The 18,280-nt window shown below is 42.2% G+C and overlaps 1 protein-coding gene across 1 annotated transcript in view; it reads right to left on the reverse strand.

Annotated features, from left to right (window-relative positions):
* Positions 1 to 18,280, reverse strand: part of LOC107533202 (trafficking protein particle complex subunit 9) — a 99,946-nt gene that overhangs the window by 69,619 nt on the left and 12,047 nt on the right. Inside the window, exons 4-7 of the mRNA XM_087825194.1 lie at positions 17,195 to 17,323; positions 11,550 to 11,576; positions 4,134 to 4,255; positions 2,091 to 2,216 (exon numbers count right to left, since the gene is read on the reverse strand). Coding sequence (XP_087681320.1) covers positions 2,091 to 2,216; positions 4,134 to 4,255; positions 11,550 to 11,576; positions 17,195 to 17,323 — 404 coding nt within the window. The remainder of the gene's footprint in view (positions 1 to 2,090; positions 2,217 to 4,133; positions 4,256 to 11,549; positions 11,577 to 17,194; positions 17,324 to 18,280) is intronic.

Consider the following 18,280-nt stretch of genomic DNA (forward strand, 5'->3'; position numbering starts at 1 on the left):
GCCTTCCCTGGAGTGCCAGGTGCCCATGAATCCACCCCAGCCTGCCCTTGTAACTCCACTTACTGTGACTTGGCACAGAACTACCGGTGGGCAGACACATGTACAGCACACTTCCTACGTGCCCAGTAGTGTACTGAGCCCTTTATACACATTATTATGTTACTTAGAACTTATAACAACTCCAGGAAGAAGTGAATGTTGTCATTCCCAATTTACAACAAGCTAATGGAGGTTACGTACTGGTCCCAGGTCACCAGGTGAGGAAACGGTGCCAACATTCGTGCTCCTCTCTCACTTCTACTTCACGCTGTGCCTGTGAAACCCTCACGTCAATACACAAATTTCCAGGCAGCCAGTTAAAATGAATGGGCGCTGCCATAGTTAATGCTAGATAATTATCATAAACTACTCCCGTAAGCAGGAACTGAAAGACAGGTCGGCCCACGTTCCTGCCCACAAGATTCTTTAATGTGCAGAAACCCTTCCCAATCCCACGAAATCCAAACACTTATTTATCAGTTTTCATGTTTGCACAGGGCTTCTTAAAGCAGAGGCTACCTGTAATAATCGAGTCTCAGATCCTCTTACCATTTCCATGTTAGCGAAAACCACTCCCAGAAATAGATACAACCCATCAATTCTGCAAAGGAACACACTCGGACAAGAACAAAAAGCTTCTATTTCAGAAAACTGCAGGCCCCTCTTTTTTATTATTATAAAATCCCGCCAGAACTCATTATTTTGCTGTCTGCTCATCTGGAAAGCAAACATCCAGATGAGCCAACTAAAGCCAAGTGTGGTGTTGAGGACGCCACTCACCCCACACACAAGCTCGCAGGCGCCTGCCTCAGGAAAGCCTGGTATTGCCCCTCTGGCGTGCCTCTGCTGCCCCCTAGCGTTCAACATGAAGGCAGCAAGCAGAGCAGACGTGCACGCGGCTGAGCCGCCTGCATAGAATGGTCTATTCCCACCTCTCCTCCCTGACTTCCAGTCATCCTTCACGTTCCAGCTGGAACCTCATGCCTCAGAGACAACCCCTGACCCCACATCCTCCACCACAAACTGAGTTCAACCCTTCACTGGCTCCCTTAGCACCCTGTACCTCCACCTTTATTGCATTCCCCCCCTGTTGAATGTATCTGCCACAAAACTGGCAGCCTGGTGAGGGTGGAATGTGCCTCTTCAGCTCTGTCCCCCACTCCTAGCACAATAAGGTGCTCAGTAAAGACCCATGGGATTACAGTAACCTGTATTCTAATCCTAGTCTTGTGTCCTTAAGCAAACCATGAAATATTTCAGTCTAGGTTGCCTTATCCACCAAAATCCAAGTTAGCTAAATGTCTAAAATCCTCCTAGACTAGCAATTTCTGGAGTTTGCATTAGCAACCTGCAACAAAACATTCTAATGATTTTGTCTGATTAAAAACACACCCAGATTCAATGGAGGTAGCATTTGTGGAAGCTGCTATGTAAAGGAGCTCTAGAGGCCTTCCAAAACTTCATGTCCAGCCCAGCTGGTGTGGCTCAGTGGTTGAGCATCAATCCATGAACCTCCAGGTCATGATTTGACTCCTGGTCAGGGCATATGCCCAGGTTTCAGGCTCAACCTCCAGTAGGGGGCGAGCAGGAGGCAGCTGACCAATGATTCTCTCTCATCATTGATGTTTCCATCCCTCTCTCCCTCTCCCTTCCTCTCTCTGAAATCAATAAAAACATAGTTTTAAAAAATTTTTTAAACTTCATGTCTATAAATGTAACAACCCAGACAGAGTTACAAACAGCAATTGCGTCACAAGTGACAAATGTAAGGTGAGGGACATAAAGATCGTTCAAGGTAGCAAAGCAGAGAAAGGCAGAGTTGTTTCTCCAAGCAAAAATTTAAAATTGGGAAGGACAGCGAGTCCCGAGTTTTGAAAGTAAAATACTGTAATATAAAGAAGCAGCACAATAATCACACTCATTAGGATAGTGAGTTCTGACCCCGTTTTTCCCACGGCACACTGAGTCCTAGCACAGTGTGGATGGATCAGTGGTGAAAAAAGCTCAGGAAAACTGCACTCACTCCACCACTGAGAGGGGCACACACCCACCTGTCGGAGATTAATGTAAACGGCGTTCTGGAGAAATTCGGAAGCTTCCATGCTCCGCTTTTGAATGGCCAGGACACGCACAGCTTTGACGCACGCTTCCAGCTCAATCACTCCAGCATTCTTGTACTGCAGGGAGAGAGGAGGGTCATCTGTCAGAGAAGAGAAAATGGTTCTGTCCCACCACAGACACTTGAGGGACCTGCAGCATATCCCACTCAAGGGGGCAGAATCTGTTTCAGAAAGTCTATCCCTTATGGGGACAAAAGAAGCTGGTGGGATGGAGGGAACCTACAAAGGCTCAGGTAAATGTGTTTGCATTCCTTCAACTGATAACAACCATAATAGCTGGATGTGTTACAAAATTTCAAAATGTTATCAATGGCTACTTTGCTACTCATTTCCACTTCTCATCTCTAAAACACTTTTAGAATCTCTCACACCTGCCGCTTTAAGGCAGCCCAGGTTAATTCATGTTACTTTGTTGCAAAAATTCTAGCTTCCGGTATCTTTGTTTCACCCTCTACTTAAATGTTTCTGGTCTTTCTGATTTGCTCTCTCCCGGTTACTTGATCCTGCTTCTTAAAAGCTGGGGTAAAGGACAGATGAAGACATATGAAACAGAAAATGCATTGTGAACTTCATTTTACTCCTCAATAAAAATCACTCATGAAGCCAGGCAAGAGTCCACTTAAGAGACTTCGCTATCACGCTCAGTGACTGAAAATCAAGAGGTGGTGCTTCTCCCTCGGAAAGTGGGAGGTAGCCTGGTGTGTATGTGTGTGTGTGTGTGTGTGTGTGTGTGTGAACAAATCAGATGTAATCGAATCTCAGAAGTGCACAAATATCTTTTATATGACTGTCAATTCACAGTGACGGGCCAACCTTCAAAGCAATTCTAACCGGTGTTCTGAACAGCATGGGGAACTGTCGGGCTCACTTGGTGGAGGAGGTGAATAGGAAAGAAGTGGAGAAAAGAGGTAAAGGAAGCAACAGAATAAAAATACAGCTAGAAAAAGGCAAGACAATAACTTTCTTTTCCTATTTGTATCACATACACGTTAGGACCAAGATGTCTTGTAGAAAATTGAAATACGGAAGAAGAGACAAGAATCAGGTTTTTATGAGCAATACTAATAAGGCTGTCATAGTTGGCAATATATGTATAATTTACCCTGATTATAAAAACTCTTAAATTCCCCACTTTGAGAGATAAGAAAACTGGAGCTCAATGAGGTCATATAAGTTGACTAAAGTCAGACATGCGATTCAAACTCAGTTCTGTCAGACTCCAGAGTCTGCTTTTTCCTCTCCAAGGACTGGGAAAAACAGACCACCTGGCTCCCCTGCTGTGCCCAAAGCAGACAAGCCTTTCCCATGGAGATGACCTCTTGAATTCTCATTGGCACAGTACTCTAGGCAGCCACTAATCTTCATTCAGACTCGAGGGGCAAAGTGGCATCTGCCTGCCATACCCACAGAGCTTTGCCATAAAGGCAGGAGAACGTGGTTTCTGTGCATGTTCAGAGCCATCCTGGTATACCCGGGGCTCTTTTGGGGCAGCAGTCCACAGGCAGCCACTATGCTGCTCAAAGAACCTACACACGCCACCCCACCTCTCTCCATCTGCCTCCCCAGCAACAGGACTCAGCTATGAGCATTTTGATAATTTGGAGAGTAAGTGGAAAGTAACCTCTGATAAATGTAAATGCATTAGGGGGCAATACTCAAATAGTTACAGAAAGAATTAAAAGGTACTGCAGCACTACCCACTGTGAAACAGGAACCTCTGATTAAATGGACACAGCTCTGGCTTGGCCAGTGTTGCTCAGCGGTTGAGTGTCAACCCAGGAACCAGGTAGTCCGGTTTCGGGCTTGATCCCCAGCAGGGGGCGTGCAGGAGGCAGCTGATCCATGATGTTTCTCTCAGTGACGTTTCCATCTCTCTATCCCTCTCCCTTCCTCTCTCTCTAAAAATCAATTAAAACATATTTTTTTTAATTAAAAGGACACAGCTCTGCAGAGGATTCAGAGTAGCACCATCACCTTGCTGTAGTAGGAGATGGCCTCCTTGTATTTCTCGATTATGTCTTCAGGGCTAAGGCAGTTCTTAGCACGTCCAATTTCAGTACTGGTGTCAGGATTTATGCCGTTGGTGGTGAGGGCACCTGCGCACCGACAGAAAGAAAAGGAAATAACCGTTTGCTTTTTCAGTCGCTTCCTTGTTACTTTAAAAGAGGGGCACATGTAAGATAAAACTTACACATTGCTTGCTGAAATTTAAATAATTAAATCATTTGAAAAGTCTTCACAGCTTATATACTCCCTATAACCGTCTCACCATCAAAGCATTGTATTAAATGTTAATTAGCTCACAATAACTTTTCCTCCCTGTTGAAATTTGTGTTAAAGAACATGAAACGCATTATACAAAAGTAACACGTCTGCAATAACTAGCTTGGTCGCCTTGAAGACAATGCAGCCAGTATGCATTATCTCCCGGTTTTAAGCTCTTAATGCGAAGGAGGCCACTGTATCCTCAAATGGAGATGGAACTATACAGCACTAAAAAGAAAGAATGTAACTTATAAATGCCAGTATCCTTTCTGAGGCTGTCATGTTCTACACCTGGCCAATCCCTGTGAATAGCAGAGCCATCTAATTCCTCACCCCTCAAACTCGCATGGAGAAGAGTTTGGGAGAAATTTCCATTTATAGAATATAACCAATGACACACAGAACTCTGACAGGAAAAACGAAATGAGATATTCTTTGAGTTCATGGAACACTCAAAAACAACATTTTCCTAAGCCTCTTGCTTATCTCACAGACAAATTAACTCCCACAAATCCTGCCTTCCTGTGTCCGCAGGGAGACTCTGGCACACGTGCACTGCGATCTTCACGGCCCGCGTGCCCCACCCGGCAGCACGCAGGCGAGCCCCTCAGCTGCCTGGCCGGTGCTCTGAAAGCTGCCTCGAATGCTTTGTGGAACAAGACAGAAGAATGAGTGGACAGATAAATGGATAGATGGACAGGTGATAAGTGGGCAGATGGACAGAGAGACTCCAAGAGAAGGGAACGAAGGAAATTTCCTGTGTCAAATCCTGTTCCAGTCAGGGAAGAAAGAACCACAGGGAGAACTGTGAAGAGGCAGGTAGCCGAGGATTTTGTTTCCTGCAGATTTTGTGAAAATCACAGCAAGAGATGAGAGTGCAGAACTATAAATAATAAAAGAAAAGGGCATGCTTGGAAAAGATATCAAAAATATATACTCTTTAAAGAACAGATTCCAATCAGCAGGCCCGCTGCACAGTGCTTGGGTGCTTACCCAGTCGAGGGTTCTGCAAGTACAAGGGATTATAACGGGGAGCCAGAACCTGGGCTAATTCCTCATGTGTTCATTCACAACCCACAGCAACTCCATGAGGGAGGAGTTCCTAGTGTGCCCCTTTCTGCAGGTGAGAAATCAGACCCGAGAGAAGTAAAGTCTTCCGACTGATTCTCAAGATTACAGAGGGTTCCAACAGGGGCCCATGTCTTTAACCACTGCACCAACGTGCTCTGTGTGTTCTTGTGTCTGACACATTTGTTCCTGCCATGAAATAATATTTAATAAATGCTAGGTCACCTTGATTTATCTCAGTAGTTCTAACAATTTATATTGTTGAATTTAACTGTTTTCCTTTGGAGAAAAGAAGGGATAGATAATGGGGGTAAGGATGAGGGAGTGCTTCATTCTTCATACGTACTTCATCTCATCCCAACAACACACAATCAAGATTAATCACCTACGGGGGGCGGTGGGAATGAGGTGGAAGAGATAACAGAAGAGTGACACTTCTCTCAGTAGACCTTTTGTATAGTTTTGACTTTTGGAAACATGTTTATGTTCTCTATGTAGTAAAAATATCAATCAATGAATACAGGGGGATCCTATAACGCATACAAACAACAGCCATTAACTATATTTCAAATAGATAGCATAATCACACCCAGAAGGAGGGTTAAAGAACAAATCCAAGTAACTTCTGATTGCAAGACCTTGTATATCTGTCCTCAGTATAAAGACAAAAGGAACCACAGACAATCCTGAATTCTACTTAGATGTTTGTTTTTACAGTGATACCAATTAGCAATTCTGAAACTACTTTGTATATATTGTATGACTAAGAAAATTAGTAAATATATTGATAATCTCAGCAGCCAGATGTCTCACTATTGAAGAAGGAAGATGTATATATAAAACAGGAAGACTGGAAAGAGCCCTGGGAGCTGCAGATATGGGCAAGAACTCTAGGTAACAGTATGAACTCCTCAAAGGGCCTAGAAGCGATGAACCTCAGTAGCAATAAGCACTTTAGTGCCCAGATTTTGGTTTCTAAATACCATTCTCCAACAAAACGAACTAGAACACCTTAAACAAACATCTGATTTCAGAGCTGGGACAGGGAAAGTACAAAATGAAACTAAATGTCTTGACCCAGAAAAACAGTAAGTAGACCTAGCAGACACCCACAGAGCCTCCACCCAACAACAGCAGAGCACACTCTTCTCTCAGGCAGACAGGGAACATTATCCAGGATAGAGCACATCCTAGATTATAAAACATATCTCAATAAATTTAAATGAACTGAAAAAATCAACAAAATACTAGAAAACTAAATCCAGCAGCATATAAGAGGACTGTACAACATGACCAAGTGGTATTTATCTCAAGAATGTAAGGATGAGTTAAGATGCAAAAATCAATTACTATGATACACTATATCAGTTGGCTAAGGGGCAAAACTGCACTAGACACAGTGATGAATTTTGAAATAGAATTCTAAAGTTAGAACATAGTTGAAAACTATAAAAAGGCTCTGAAAAACAGGTATTGATAGATGATTGATTGATAGATAGATAGATAGATAGATGATAGATGATATAGATGATAGATAGATAAATAGATAGATAGATAGATGATAGATAGATAGATAGATAGATAGATAGATAGATAGACAGATGATAGACAGATGATAGATAAATAGATAGATGATAGATAGATAGATAGATAGATAGATAGATAGATAGATAGATAGATAGATAGATAGATGATAGATAGATGATAGGTAGATAGATAGATAGATAGACAGATGATAGATAGATAGATGATAGATAGATAGATAGATGATAGATAGATGATAGATAGATAGATGATAGATAGATAGATAGATAGATAGATAGATAGATAGATAATAGATAGATAGATAGATAGATAGATAGATAGATAGATAGATGATAGATAGATAGATAGATAGATAGATAGATAGATAGATAGATAGATAGATGATAGATAGATAGATGATAGATAGATAGATAGATAGATAGATAGATAGATAGATAGATAGATAGAGATAGATATAGATGATAGATAGATAGATAGATAGATAGATAGATAGATAGATAGATAGATAGATGATAGGAAATAGGAAGCCTGCCCCCAGGTCATATAAATACAAACTTATTTTTGTTTCCTGACAGGTACCAATTACTTTAACCAAGGCAGAATATTTTAATTAAGACAAAAAATATTATACTACTCTTGTCAAAGCCAGTTAATGAATTTACCCTGCTATGTAACCATAACATGTCTAAGATCTAAAATTAGCAGGAATACCTTTATACAGTTTTGGGAACTCTTCTCAAAATTCCAGTCTTTTTAAACAGATCTGAGATACATTTCTATATTGCCTTTCCCTTATGAAACGAACAGTAGATACGGCTGTCGAATTCTCTCACGACAGACAATGATTCATGGGCACCCTGCTCTAGCTGTTCTGCTGGACAACGAGGCACTATCCAGACAGTATGAGCCAACAAGTGAAATCTAAGGAAGACAGTGACCCTGTTCTGGAAGGCTTGCGATCTATGTCAGCATGGACGTTGTTTATTTCATTGGTTAGCAAAATGAAATTAATCAAATACTTTCTCTGAACAGTCTGTATTCATGATTCTACTTTTAGTGTAAGGACCAGAGAAGGTTTAAGTGTGACTCTGTTGGGTCAACTGGCAACAAACATCCCTGGAGGGTAATGCAAACATTAACTGACGGCAATGCTTCCACCTACATTCGACCTAAATAAATCTAGACCTAAGTCTGTAAGATAAATGAAGAGATGAGGACCCCGATTAGAAAAAGACCTAGTAAGAAATCAAATAGGCAAAGAGTTTTTAACAAATAATTCCTATAGAAAGAACCAGAATATGGTGGCTAAGAGGACAGATGCTGGAGACAAGCTCCTGGGTTTGAATTCCCATGTCACCACTTACTCACCATGACCCTGAACAAATCAAGAAGCTTCTCTGCATCTCAGCTCCTCACACACAGACTGGCTGAGTTTACTCGTGGACTAGGGAGAGCAACGGCCCCGCTCGCAGAGCTGCAAAGGGTTCGAATGCTTTACATGAAAAGCTGATATGAAACACCTTGAGCTTAGATATGACACCAAAAGCACCAGCAGCAGAGAAAACACAGATAGCCCGGACTTCATCAAAATGCAAAACTTCTGTGCTTCAAAGGGCACCGCCAAGAAAGTGAAAGACAACTCAGGCAGGAGAACATTTTTGCAAACCACATATCTGATGAAGGACTCATATCTAGAATATAAAAAGAGCTCTCATAACTCAATAATAATAAGACAAATAACTCGAAAATGGATAAAGGATCTGAATTGACATTTTTCTAAAGGAAGTATACAAATGGTCAACATGCACAATGAAAAGATGCTCATTAGCTACAAGGGAAATGCAAACCGGAACCACAGGAGGCAGCACTTCACACTGGGCAGGGCAGGATGGCCAGAATCAAAGCGACAGTCACAGTGCCGGGAGGACGCGGAGAAACGGGCCCTCACACGCAGCTGCTGATGATGTACAATGGTGCAGCCACTTTGGAAAACAGTCTGGCTGCTCCTCAAAAAGTTTAACATGGAGTTACCAAGTGACCCAGAAATTTCACTTCCTAGGCATACACATAAGAGAACTGAAAACACATATCCACACAAAAACTTGTACAGGAATGTTCACAGTGCCATTACTCATAATAGCCAAACAACAGAAGCCACCCAAATGTCCATCAGCTGACGAAAGGGTATACAACATGTGGTCCAGCCACACAGTGGAATATTATTCAGCAATAAAAAAGTATAATACAGGCTACACTATGGGTGAGTCTTGCAAACATTACATTAAGTGAAAGCAGCCTGTCACAAAAGGTCACATGTTCCATGATTCCATTTACATGAAAAGTCCAGAAGAGGCAAATCCACAGCGGCAGATGAGTGGCTGCCTGGGGGAGGGGAGGGGAGGGGACTCGGGGAGTGACTGCTCACAGGGACAGGGCTTCTTGTCAGGGTGAAAATGTCCTAAGGTTGACGGTAACGATGAATGTACCACTCAGAACATAGTAAAAAGCACTTTAAATGTGTGAATCATATGAAAGCTCTTTAAAAAATACACCCTAGAACAGTAGCTTCACACAGTCAATGCAAATCGCTCCTTTTTATTTTAGAAGGAAGAATCCCCTCACCCTGAGAACAAGAAAGCAAATGTGAGTTGGCCAAAATTGGCCCAACGACCGTTTCACTTGAAGCAGTTGCTGGATGTAACAAATGTTCGGAAATGACAAGAGAGCAGTTGGATAGCATGGAGAATTCTGTCTCAAACACAGACAAGGACCCAGCAGCCGCCCTGCTCAGAACGGCCTGGGAGCCAGCACCCCAGGGACCGCCAGACTCCCCCGCAGGCGGCGGGGAAAGCAGGCAGGAAGAGCCTGAGGCAGTTTGCTTCAAACGACACACCCACCGAAAACGTCTAAAAATGGAAGCGCAATTCTGCACCAGCCTCAAGGGATGGGTGTCTATGGAGCTGAACAACTTGATCATCCCTGAGAATGTTTGCTGCTCAGACTTAGCGACGAGGAGAATCAGTCACATTGCTTCTGGGACTGTGAAGTGACTCCCCTGCCAACACATTGCCAGGGTTAAAGAGTGGAGACAGAGAGCGGCACCGGGAAGCCAGCGAGCTCTGAGTAAGTACGGGATCTCAGGGAACAGGCCGCGGCCAGCGCTGGTACAGGCCCTGTGAGCCACCCCTTTGCTTGCTCTCCTTCAGCTGAATAGAGGTTAAGTCCATATTTTTCTAACTTGGGACCATGATGGACGATGCCCTCAGATGCCTACACTGGTTCTGTGTCCTTCCCTAACCCCTCTCAACCTCTATGCCAGGATCTCAACACTCCCCAAACAGCAAAGTCCACAGAACGGCCCTCACTTTCACTCCCAGCACTCTAAGCTCAAGATCATCTCTGTACAACCTTGTTTTGAAAAGTTTCAGAAATAAAAATATATACATTCTTTTTTTTTTTTATCTCAACGACTGGTTTTCCTGACAGCCCTAAGCTACTTCTACTTGGTATAAGCATCAACTTCTCCTGCGAGTAAAGCAGTTGACACACTAAGTTCAGTCCCTTCCATCTGTCATAACTTGCCAGACTGGGCTCAGTAAGTTCTACTGGTCAAACACCAATGCATCCAACATCAATTTAATCATTCATCAATTTCTGTTGGGGCTGGAATGGGTGCGGGGTCACCCATCCTCAGCTCACCCTCAAATTGTTTTTTCATCAGCAACTCAGGTCTCCTGAAAAAAAAGCATTTATGTTTCATCCTCTACATGATCCACAAGCCCGATCAAGGAATGATCACGAAGCTTCAGCCTAGGGAAAGAATTCAACATGATGTCAAAACAAAATAATCTGCAAATCTAAAGCGATTTCATTTCAGAATCAAAGGCCACAATGAGATGTGGTCCGTGTGTCGGTCACAAAGCCCATGTAGTAAGCATGACTGTCTGGCAGGGTCTCGGTTTTTTACCCTTTGTCATTGTTTCTGATTAAGCCAGAAAATAATAGAGTTCATTATAAAATAATTAGGCACTGCAATAAAAGAGATTAATCACAGGAGGTGTTAAGAGGTGAAAGGCAAGCCCGACTCTGTAAAAAATGCAAAACTTCTTTCAGTGCTAAGAGCACACATAGGAAATAACAGTCAAAATTCAAATTCATATTGAGAGGAGCATAAACCATAGGATCAGAGCAAAGTCATTTCTGTGAACAAATTCAGAATTAATTGGACAAGCATGCTCAGTGCATTCAAAGAACTTCAAAGGCACACTTTGCGCACCACTCACTAGCCATGCTGGAGAAGGGCCCTCGTCCGCAGACAACACAAGCAGTCGGGTGCCCATCAAATGAGGGCCAGGCAATAATCAGGTTTCGAACAGTTCTGATTTAAAGTGACTTAAATCAGAATGTTCCAAAGATCACAATCCAGACATTTTAACCATTCATTCACAGCGCCGTGAAACAAGCACTTAAAAAAAACACAACCAAAGGAAACTAAGCACATAGATGGTGTACCTGGATCAATGAGAACTTCTTGTGCCCCTGGAAGAAAGAACAGAGTATGGTATTTTATTTGGAAAACAAAACTACTTTTAAAGGTAACGACTACATCATCTTTCATAATTCATATAGCCTTGAAAAATCTGAGACACTTCTATCTAATCAGAAAAGCAATTCTGAGTAACAGTAAGTTACAAGTTCAGTGCCTTTTTGCTTTAGGAGGAAAAAAATCTACCATTACCTCTGCACTAATTGGGGAGTGCCACCTCACCTCTTTTCCTCCCCACTTTTTAAGCCCACGCACCTCAATTCTTCTCAAACAGGCATGAGAATTTGTTACTTCCACAAATAAGCCAAAGGACAAAGGAATAGTAATTCTTTTGTGCAAATATATGCCCACACATTGGGATGCGGGAAGGAGAGAGAGGTACCAGAAGGCTATATGGAACTCACCACAAGCTTCCTAAAATACACACACTCACTCACACTCACACAGTCACACACACTCACACACACACACACTCACACACAGAATTACTGCACACTTCACAAACTAAGGATTTCCAACTTTCAGAAAGTAACTTTGTAGTTAGTTTAAACTACAAAATAGTTAATTTCATTATTGCAAGAAGCTTTGAAAGCCTTAATCGTCTGGTCAATCTGATTATCTGGCCTCTGCCAGGCACTGGGGAGTCCGTCTAGTTCCGGAGTATAGTATCAAGATATCCATTTTCCTGTAGCCCTAAAATTCATGGTTAAAGTGGCCTTATCAGTAATAAAAGTCACATGTATCTCCGCCTGCCTACTCTTTTGTCTCATCTCTCAATTGGCTGGTGCAGAGAATAGGAATGTCATTATTGGATCTCCTTAACCCCAAGCTTATTCTAATTAACAAATAATTCTTTGGCTTCCAGTAGCTTCAGGGTGACTCTATCATGGCCCTACCTCTGCTACTGCTAAATTGTGAGGGTAGGAACTACTAATCCTCCTCAAGTATTTCATTCATTTCTTAATTGGATCTTTCTTCATAAAACCATCTTTTCCTATTTTCATTCCTTAGTCATTGACAAACACTATAAAATGATGGCTCCATACAAAATAATAGCTAAAGTTTACGAGCTCTTTTATGAGCTAACCACTAGGCTAAACACTTCACATAATTTCTCTCTAAATTCCACAGTTCCACAAAGCAGGTAGGAGCATCCCATTTTACGGACAAGGGAAGAATAGAAAGAACTGTCTCGTGTGAATGGCTAGCAATGTCTGTGTATTCAAATCCCAGCCAATCAACCAGGCTCCATCCACGGCACCAAATCACCTCCTGAATTAACACAAACAGTGGGTTCAGTGCCCAGAGACTTTGACAGGGTTTTCTTCTTTAAGGTGCTCCAGAGATGGTTTCTATTTTTTTTTTACAACATCATGGCTGACTGGTTTCTAACATTGGAAAAAAGGCCCAATTTCATCATTGTTCACACAACCTGTCTAAAATTTTCACGCTAAGGTGACAGAATAAAAATAAGCTATAACTAGAACACTTCTTTCAAGTAGCCAGAGATTGAGCTATTCTGAAGCATTAAACACAGAATCAAGTTAAAGGGATGTATTTAAGCCTTTCACAAACACAGAAATTCAGACTTTAAAAGACACAACAGCGCCACCTACGGCCAGAAGAGGCCTTCAGGTTGCTGAAAAGGGAAACACTGCGGGCATACCGAGGAAGGGTGGGTTAAGGGTTTTAAAAACAGGATGTTCAGAGACTATAACTAAAAGCTTCACTAGCACATGCTGAATTCTGCTTCGGGGAAGGGACTGCTATTCGGTACTTAATCTGAAATCTTTAACACTCCTGAGTACAAACAAAAGACAGGGACTAAAATTAGAACAGAAATAAATCGTTTTATAGATTGGGGAGGCTGAGACCCAGGGAATCTGTCCTTCCAGCAATCAGAAGCAAAGCTTATCCCTACTCCTGATATCTTGCGCTACACCAAAACCAACAGCTCTGTACTAACCCTGTTCATAAAAGCCATGTCTGCATTTTTCCAGCATAGGTAATCTAAGTGTCTTTGCAAAATACTTCCCAAAGGGCTGGTAATTATGAAGCATACAATTGTGTTGAAACACAAAAACGCTTATTTACGTAGTAAAACAGCATGAGCTCCCCTTTCATTCCCTCTCTAAAGGAAAAGTGACAGGTGACTTTTTTATTTTTTAATCTATTAAGGGTACAGAAACAAATCAAAATTTTCTTCAGTCATAAAGGAGATAAGCTTATTCCCTGAAAACAGCTCAATATCAGTGTTTCTAAACTACTATGGTCAAATTCCCAGTCGCGTAAAGGTTTTAGCGGAGGATTACATGGCCATCTGAATTCTGAGCTGTCAATATACACCTTCTATACAAATAACCTGTAAATTCTTCAAAGGCTTAAGGCAAGTTAGCCATTCCCTACATTACTGAAATGACACAGATTTAATTAAACCTTCATACTGCACAAAAAAAAATGGAACTGAGCCCTCAGTTGGTTAGAGCATTGTCCTGATACACCAAGGTTGTGGGTTCAATTCCTGGTCGGGCACATACAGGAATCAACCAATGATGCATCAGGAAGTGGAGCAACAAGAGGATGTATCTCTCTCTCTCTCTCTCTCTCTGAAATCAGCAAAAATAAAATAAAATATTGTTTTAATGGAACTGAGCCCTGGCCAGTGTGGCTCAGTTGGTTGGGCATTATCCTGTGCACCAAAAGGTTGCTAGTTCGATCCCAGTCAGGGCACATGCCAGGTTGGAGACTCAGTCTCCAGTGGCGGGCATGCAGGAGGCAGCCAATGGATGTTACACTCTCACATTGAAGTTTCTCTCTCTCTTTTTTTTTCTCTCCCTTTCTCTCTGTAAAAAAATCAATTTTTAAAATCTTCAAAAAAATTAATTAAGCCCTAGCCAGTTTTGCTCAGTGGTTAGAGCATCAGCCCTCGGACTGAAGGGTCCTGGGTTTGACTCCGGCCAAGGGCACGGACCTCGGTTGCAGGCTGCATCCCCGGTCCTGGCCGGGGAGGGGGGCAGGCAGCCGCTCGATGCGTCTCTCTCATCCGTGTCTCACTCTCTCTCTCTCCCTCCCCCTTCCACTCTCTCTGATAAGCAATGGAAAAAATATCCTCGGGTGAGGATTAAAAATAATAATAATAATAAATTTAAAAAGTAACCCTCAGTCCTTCACCTGCCAAATGGAAATGCTGACACCTGTGCAGCCTGCTGGGCGGTAAAACGTACAGAAAGCCGTCAGCACAGCCACTGCAAGGAAGGTGCTGGGATTCACAGCTATTTTGATCATTATGATGATGATGGTTACTGCTAATAAATTAGGAAAGACAAAAAAGTAGGGATGGCCACAAAGGAGAAACAGCTCCCAGTCAACAGGCATTTCCTTTTGGATTGAGTGCAGAATGCCCTATTGATTATTTTTAATAAACCAAGTTGTGTCCGTTAATTGTAGACTTGTGGGTTCATATACAAGCCTTCAGAAAAAAAAATTAGGGGCCCCTTAACCTTTGATTACTAGTGAAGTCTTTAAAAAATTAAAACAAGCGGGGCCACTGTGGCTCAGTGGACTGAGCATCGTCCCAGGCACCACGAGGTCACCAGTTTGATTCCTGGTCAGGGCACAAGCCCAGGTTGCGGGCTTGATTCCCAGTAGGGGACGTGCAGGAGGCAGCCGATCAATGTTTCTCTCTCATCGATGTTTCTATCTCTCTCTCCCTCTCCCTTCCTCTCTCTCTAAAAATCAATAAAAACATTTTAAAAAGTTTAAAATTTTTTTAAACAAAAGAAGAATTAAAACAAAAAGAGGCAGAGATTACAGTATTTTTTTAAACTAAGAAAACTCAACTTTAAGTAGGAAAAAAATTTCCTTTTCTCAGAGAAAATCTGCTTGAAAACCATGTAATTGGGATCTTTTAACATTATTCATGAGTTCATATTAGCAATATCGATAGTACTGATAATAAGAGTGCCAACATTTATCAAGTGCCAGGTATTTAGGTGTATATCTCACTCAGCCTTCACAAGAACCCTAGGAGGGTAAGTACTATTATTATGTTCCCCATTTCACAGACAAGGAAACTGAGGCACGGAGTGACTAAACAACTTCCTCCATTTCTATTTCTGTTGTTTTGCAGCTGGAAAAGGATCCTGAGATAGAACTTCAAGCCAGAATGTTAAATAATCTGTTTGTTTGGGCCTCACCTCAGACAGCAGAGGCCATAAATTCCTGATATAAGATGAGGCTGCCGCTACACACTGATAATCGTGAAATTAATATGCAAGATCAAACAACACATCTGTCCTTCAATCAAGCCTGTTAATGGATCTGGAGCTGTTATTGTTTGAAAGGCAGGGAAATGGTTTCTGATGTCCACAAGGCTAGCTTACTCCCCGGGCTCTTACCTGGGCCTCACAGGGCACTTCCCCAGAGACTGCCTTCAACACCAATCCCAGCTTTTTTTGCAAAGCTAAATAAAGATACTTCTCTTCTGCAGACAGAGCAGTTTTTCAAAAAAGTTGAACTTTTTTTGCCTATGTTCAGCAAGGGGAAAAATGAAACATTGCTGTAAAAAGTCTCTAGAGTCTCACTAATCGCATCAATAGGACAGTCTCAACACCTAACTTCAAGTCACAGGGGGAAACTAGTACTTCAACCTTGGAGCTCCCTAGAGCGCAGGAAAGGGAGCAGCAGAGGCACGCATTCTTAACCTCAGACTTCCTTTATCCCCTCTCAGCATGCTTCACCTTCCTCTCTGATCACTAGGAACAGCTCTGCTGAAGAATGATAAAATATCTTAGAGAACCATTATAGAGTCAGCTAAGCCGTTTGTTCCACAGAGAGGGCATCCAGGCTCAGGCTGTAGCTATCGTGACTGATATAGAAAGGTGGTCTCTGCAATCTTTGTTCCTAATAGGGGTGGTATAATTCAGGGGGAAAGGAATTCAAGACCTTTCCCCACCCTATACACATTAACTTCCACGGGCTTTCTCTTCGGGGGGAAACGTGTCTAAAAATCTCACAGAACAAAGGACGCCTAGCAGTTTTGTGTCTAGCCTTGATCTCTGCATTCTTTGTTATTATCTTTGTGACCTCTGCCATGTGACAACTATCTCCTGAACCATTACAGGCAAGTTCATTCAACAATCATATGTGAGTCTCCCCTCCAAAGATGTTTCATGCTTTATCACGGCTAACAAACATAAGCAACTCAGATTTGACTATAAGAAGTCTCATCACCTGGGAGAGTAAGAAACAGCCCCTAGGCCCTGAATTAGACATTAAAACCAACCTCTGGGGTTAGCTTCACTAAATACCCAGCAATTAGGAAGAACTCCACACACAGCACTTTCAGGTCGGTCTACCCTGAAATTGACACAAGTGTTCCAGAAATCAATCAATCACTGAAATCATTAATACTATTCATAAAACTCAATAAGATGGATAAATATTCAATAAAATCAGAAGAAAAAGTCTCATGTACAAGATGTCTGACTCCACAGACGCTACACTTTATTTAAACATTAATCAGGTTTTACTCAGAGGCAGAAGTAACCAGTGACTCCTGCTTGCTTAAGGACTGTGACCAAGTCCAGACCAAGGAAAGAGCAGCACTCACCTGGTCGATGTCTGTTGGCTGCCTCGGCAGGAAGTGAGCCCCCATGGAACCTGCGAGCTCCATTCTTGCCACCAGTCCCACCAGGATAGTGATAGATAACAGAAGCCGAACACAACCCTTCAAGGGCAGCTGGGCATAAAAAATAAAAAAGGACAATTAGTAAAGTCAGTGGCCCATCATCAGCTCAATTCTCAGTGCCTAGGAATGATCAGAACACTCCATGTGGAAATGCCAATTTTCCCCCAAACAAAGATCAAGCCTACAGATCCCTGGTTTTGTTACAAACAAGAACATGCCACCGATCATCTTTCACATGCCCGTGTCCAGGCTGGCACCACAGAACACTCTCACAATGCTCAAGGTTCCACGGATGGACTGCATCTGCAAGTGAAATGGGCCAGCCCCTCAGCTGTCCATCCATTCATTTAACCAACAGTTTAGTGTTCACTGGGCGGCAGGTTCTGTGCCAGATTCTGACGCTATGATGTGCAGGAAGTGCCCTGGACTGACAATATTTAAAAGCAATACCACAAAAGCAGGACTAGACACCCTAAATGCATCTATTCCATTTGGAGCAAACACCTATGGGCTTGTCTCCTTCTCAAAGGCAGCCACATTTACTTGGAATACATTTCATTCTTCTGTCATTGGCAGTTATATCCTAAGGATCTCAAGCTAGGCCACGTGCCTTGTAAGTTGTGCAGCAGTATTTACCTTCATTCATTAGTATAGCAGTTCTTAAAACTCTCTGACACTCTGAAAAAATATTGAGGATCACAAAGAGCTTGTGTGTGTGTGTGTTTGTGTGTGTGTGTAGGATACAGCTAGAGGTATTTACCATATTCAAAATAAAACTACAAAAGGATTTAAATATTTATGTGGTAATCCCTTTTAAAATAAGAAGAAGCCCGTGACATGTTAAATTTTTAGAAAAAATGATTATTTTCCAAAACATAAATAATATGCTAGGAGAGTGGCATTGTTTTACATTTTTACAAATGTCCTCGATGTCTGGCTTAATACAAGTGAACTGGATTATCGCACCTGCTTCTACATTCAGTCTGGCATGGTGGCCGGCGTCACGTA

The sequence above is a fragment of the Miniopterus natalensis genome, chromosome 16 (assembly GCF_054644295.1).
Source record: "Miniopterus natalensis isolate mMinNat1 chromosome 16, mMinNat1.hap1, whole genome shotgun sequence".
Taxonomy (NCBI): domain Eukaryota; kingdom Metazoa; phylum Chordata; class Mammalia; order Chiroptera; family Miniopteridae; genus Miniopterus; species Miniopterus natalensis.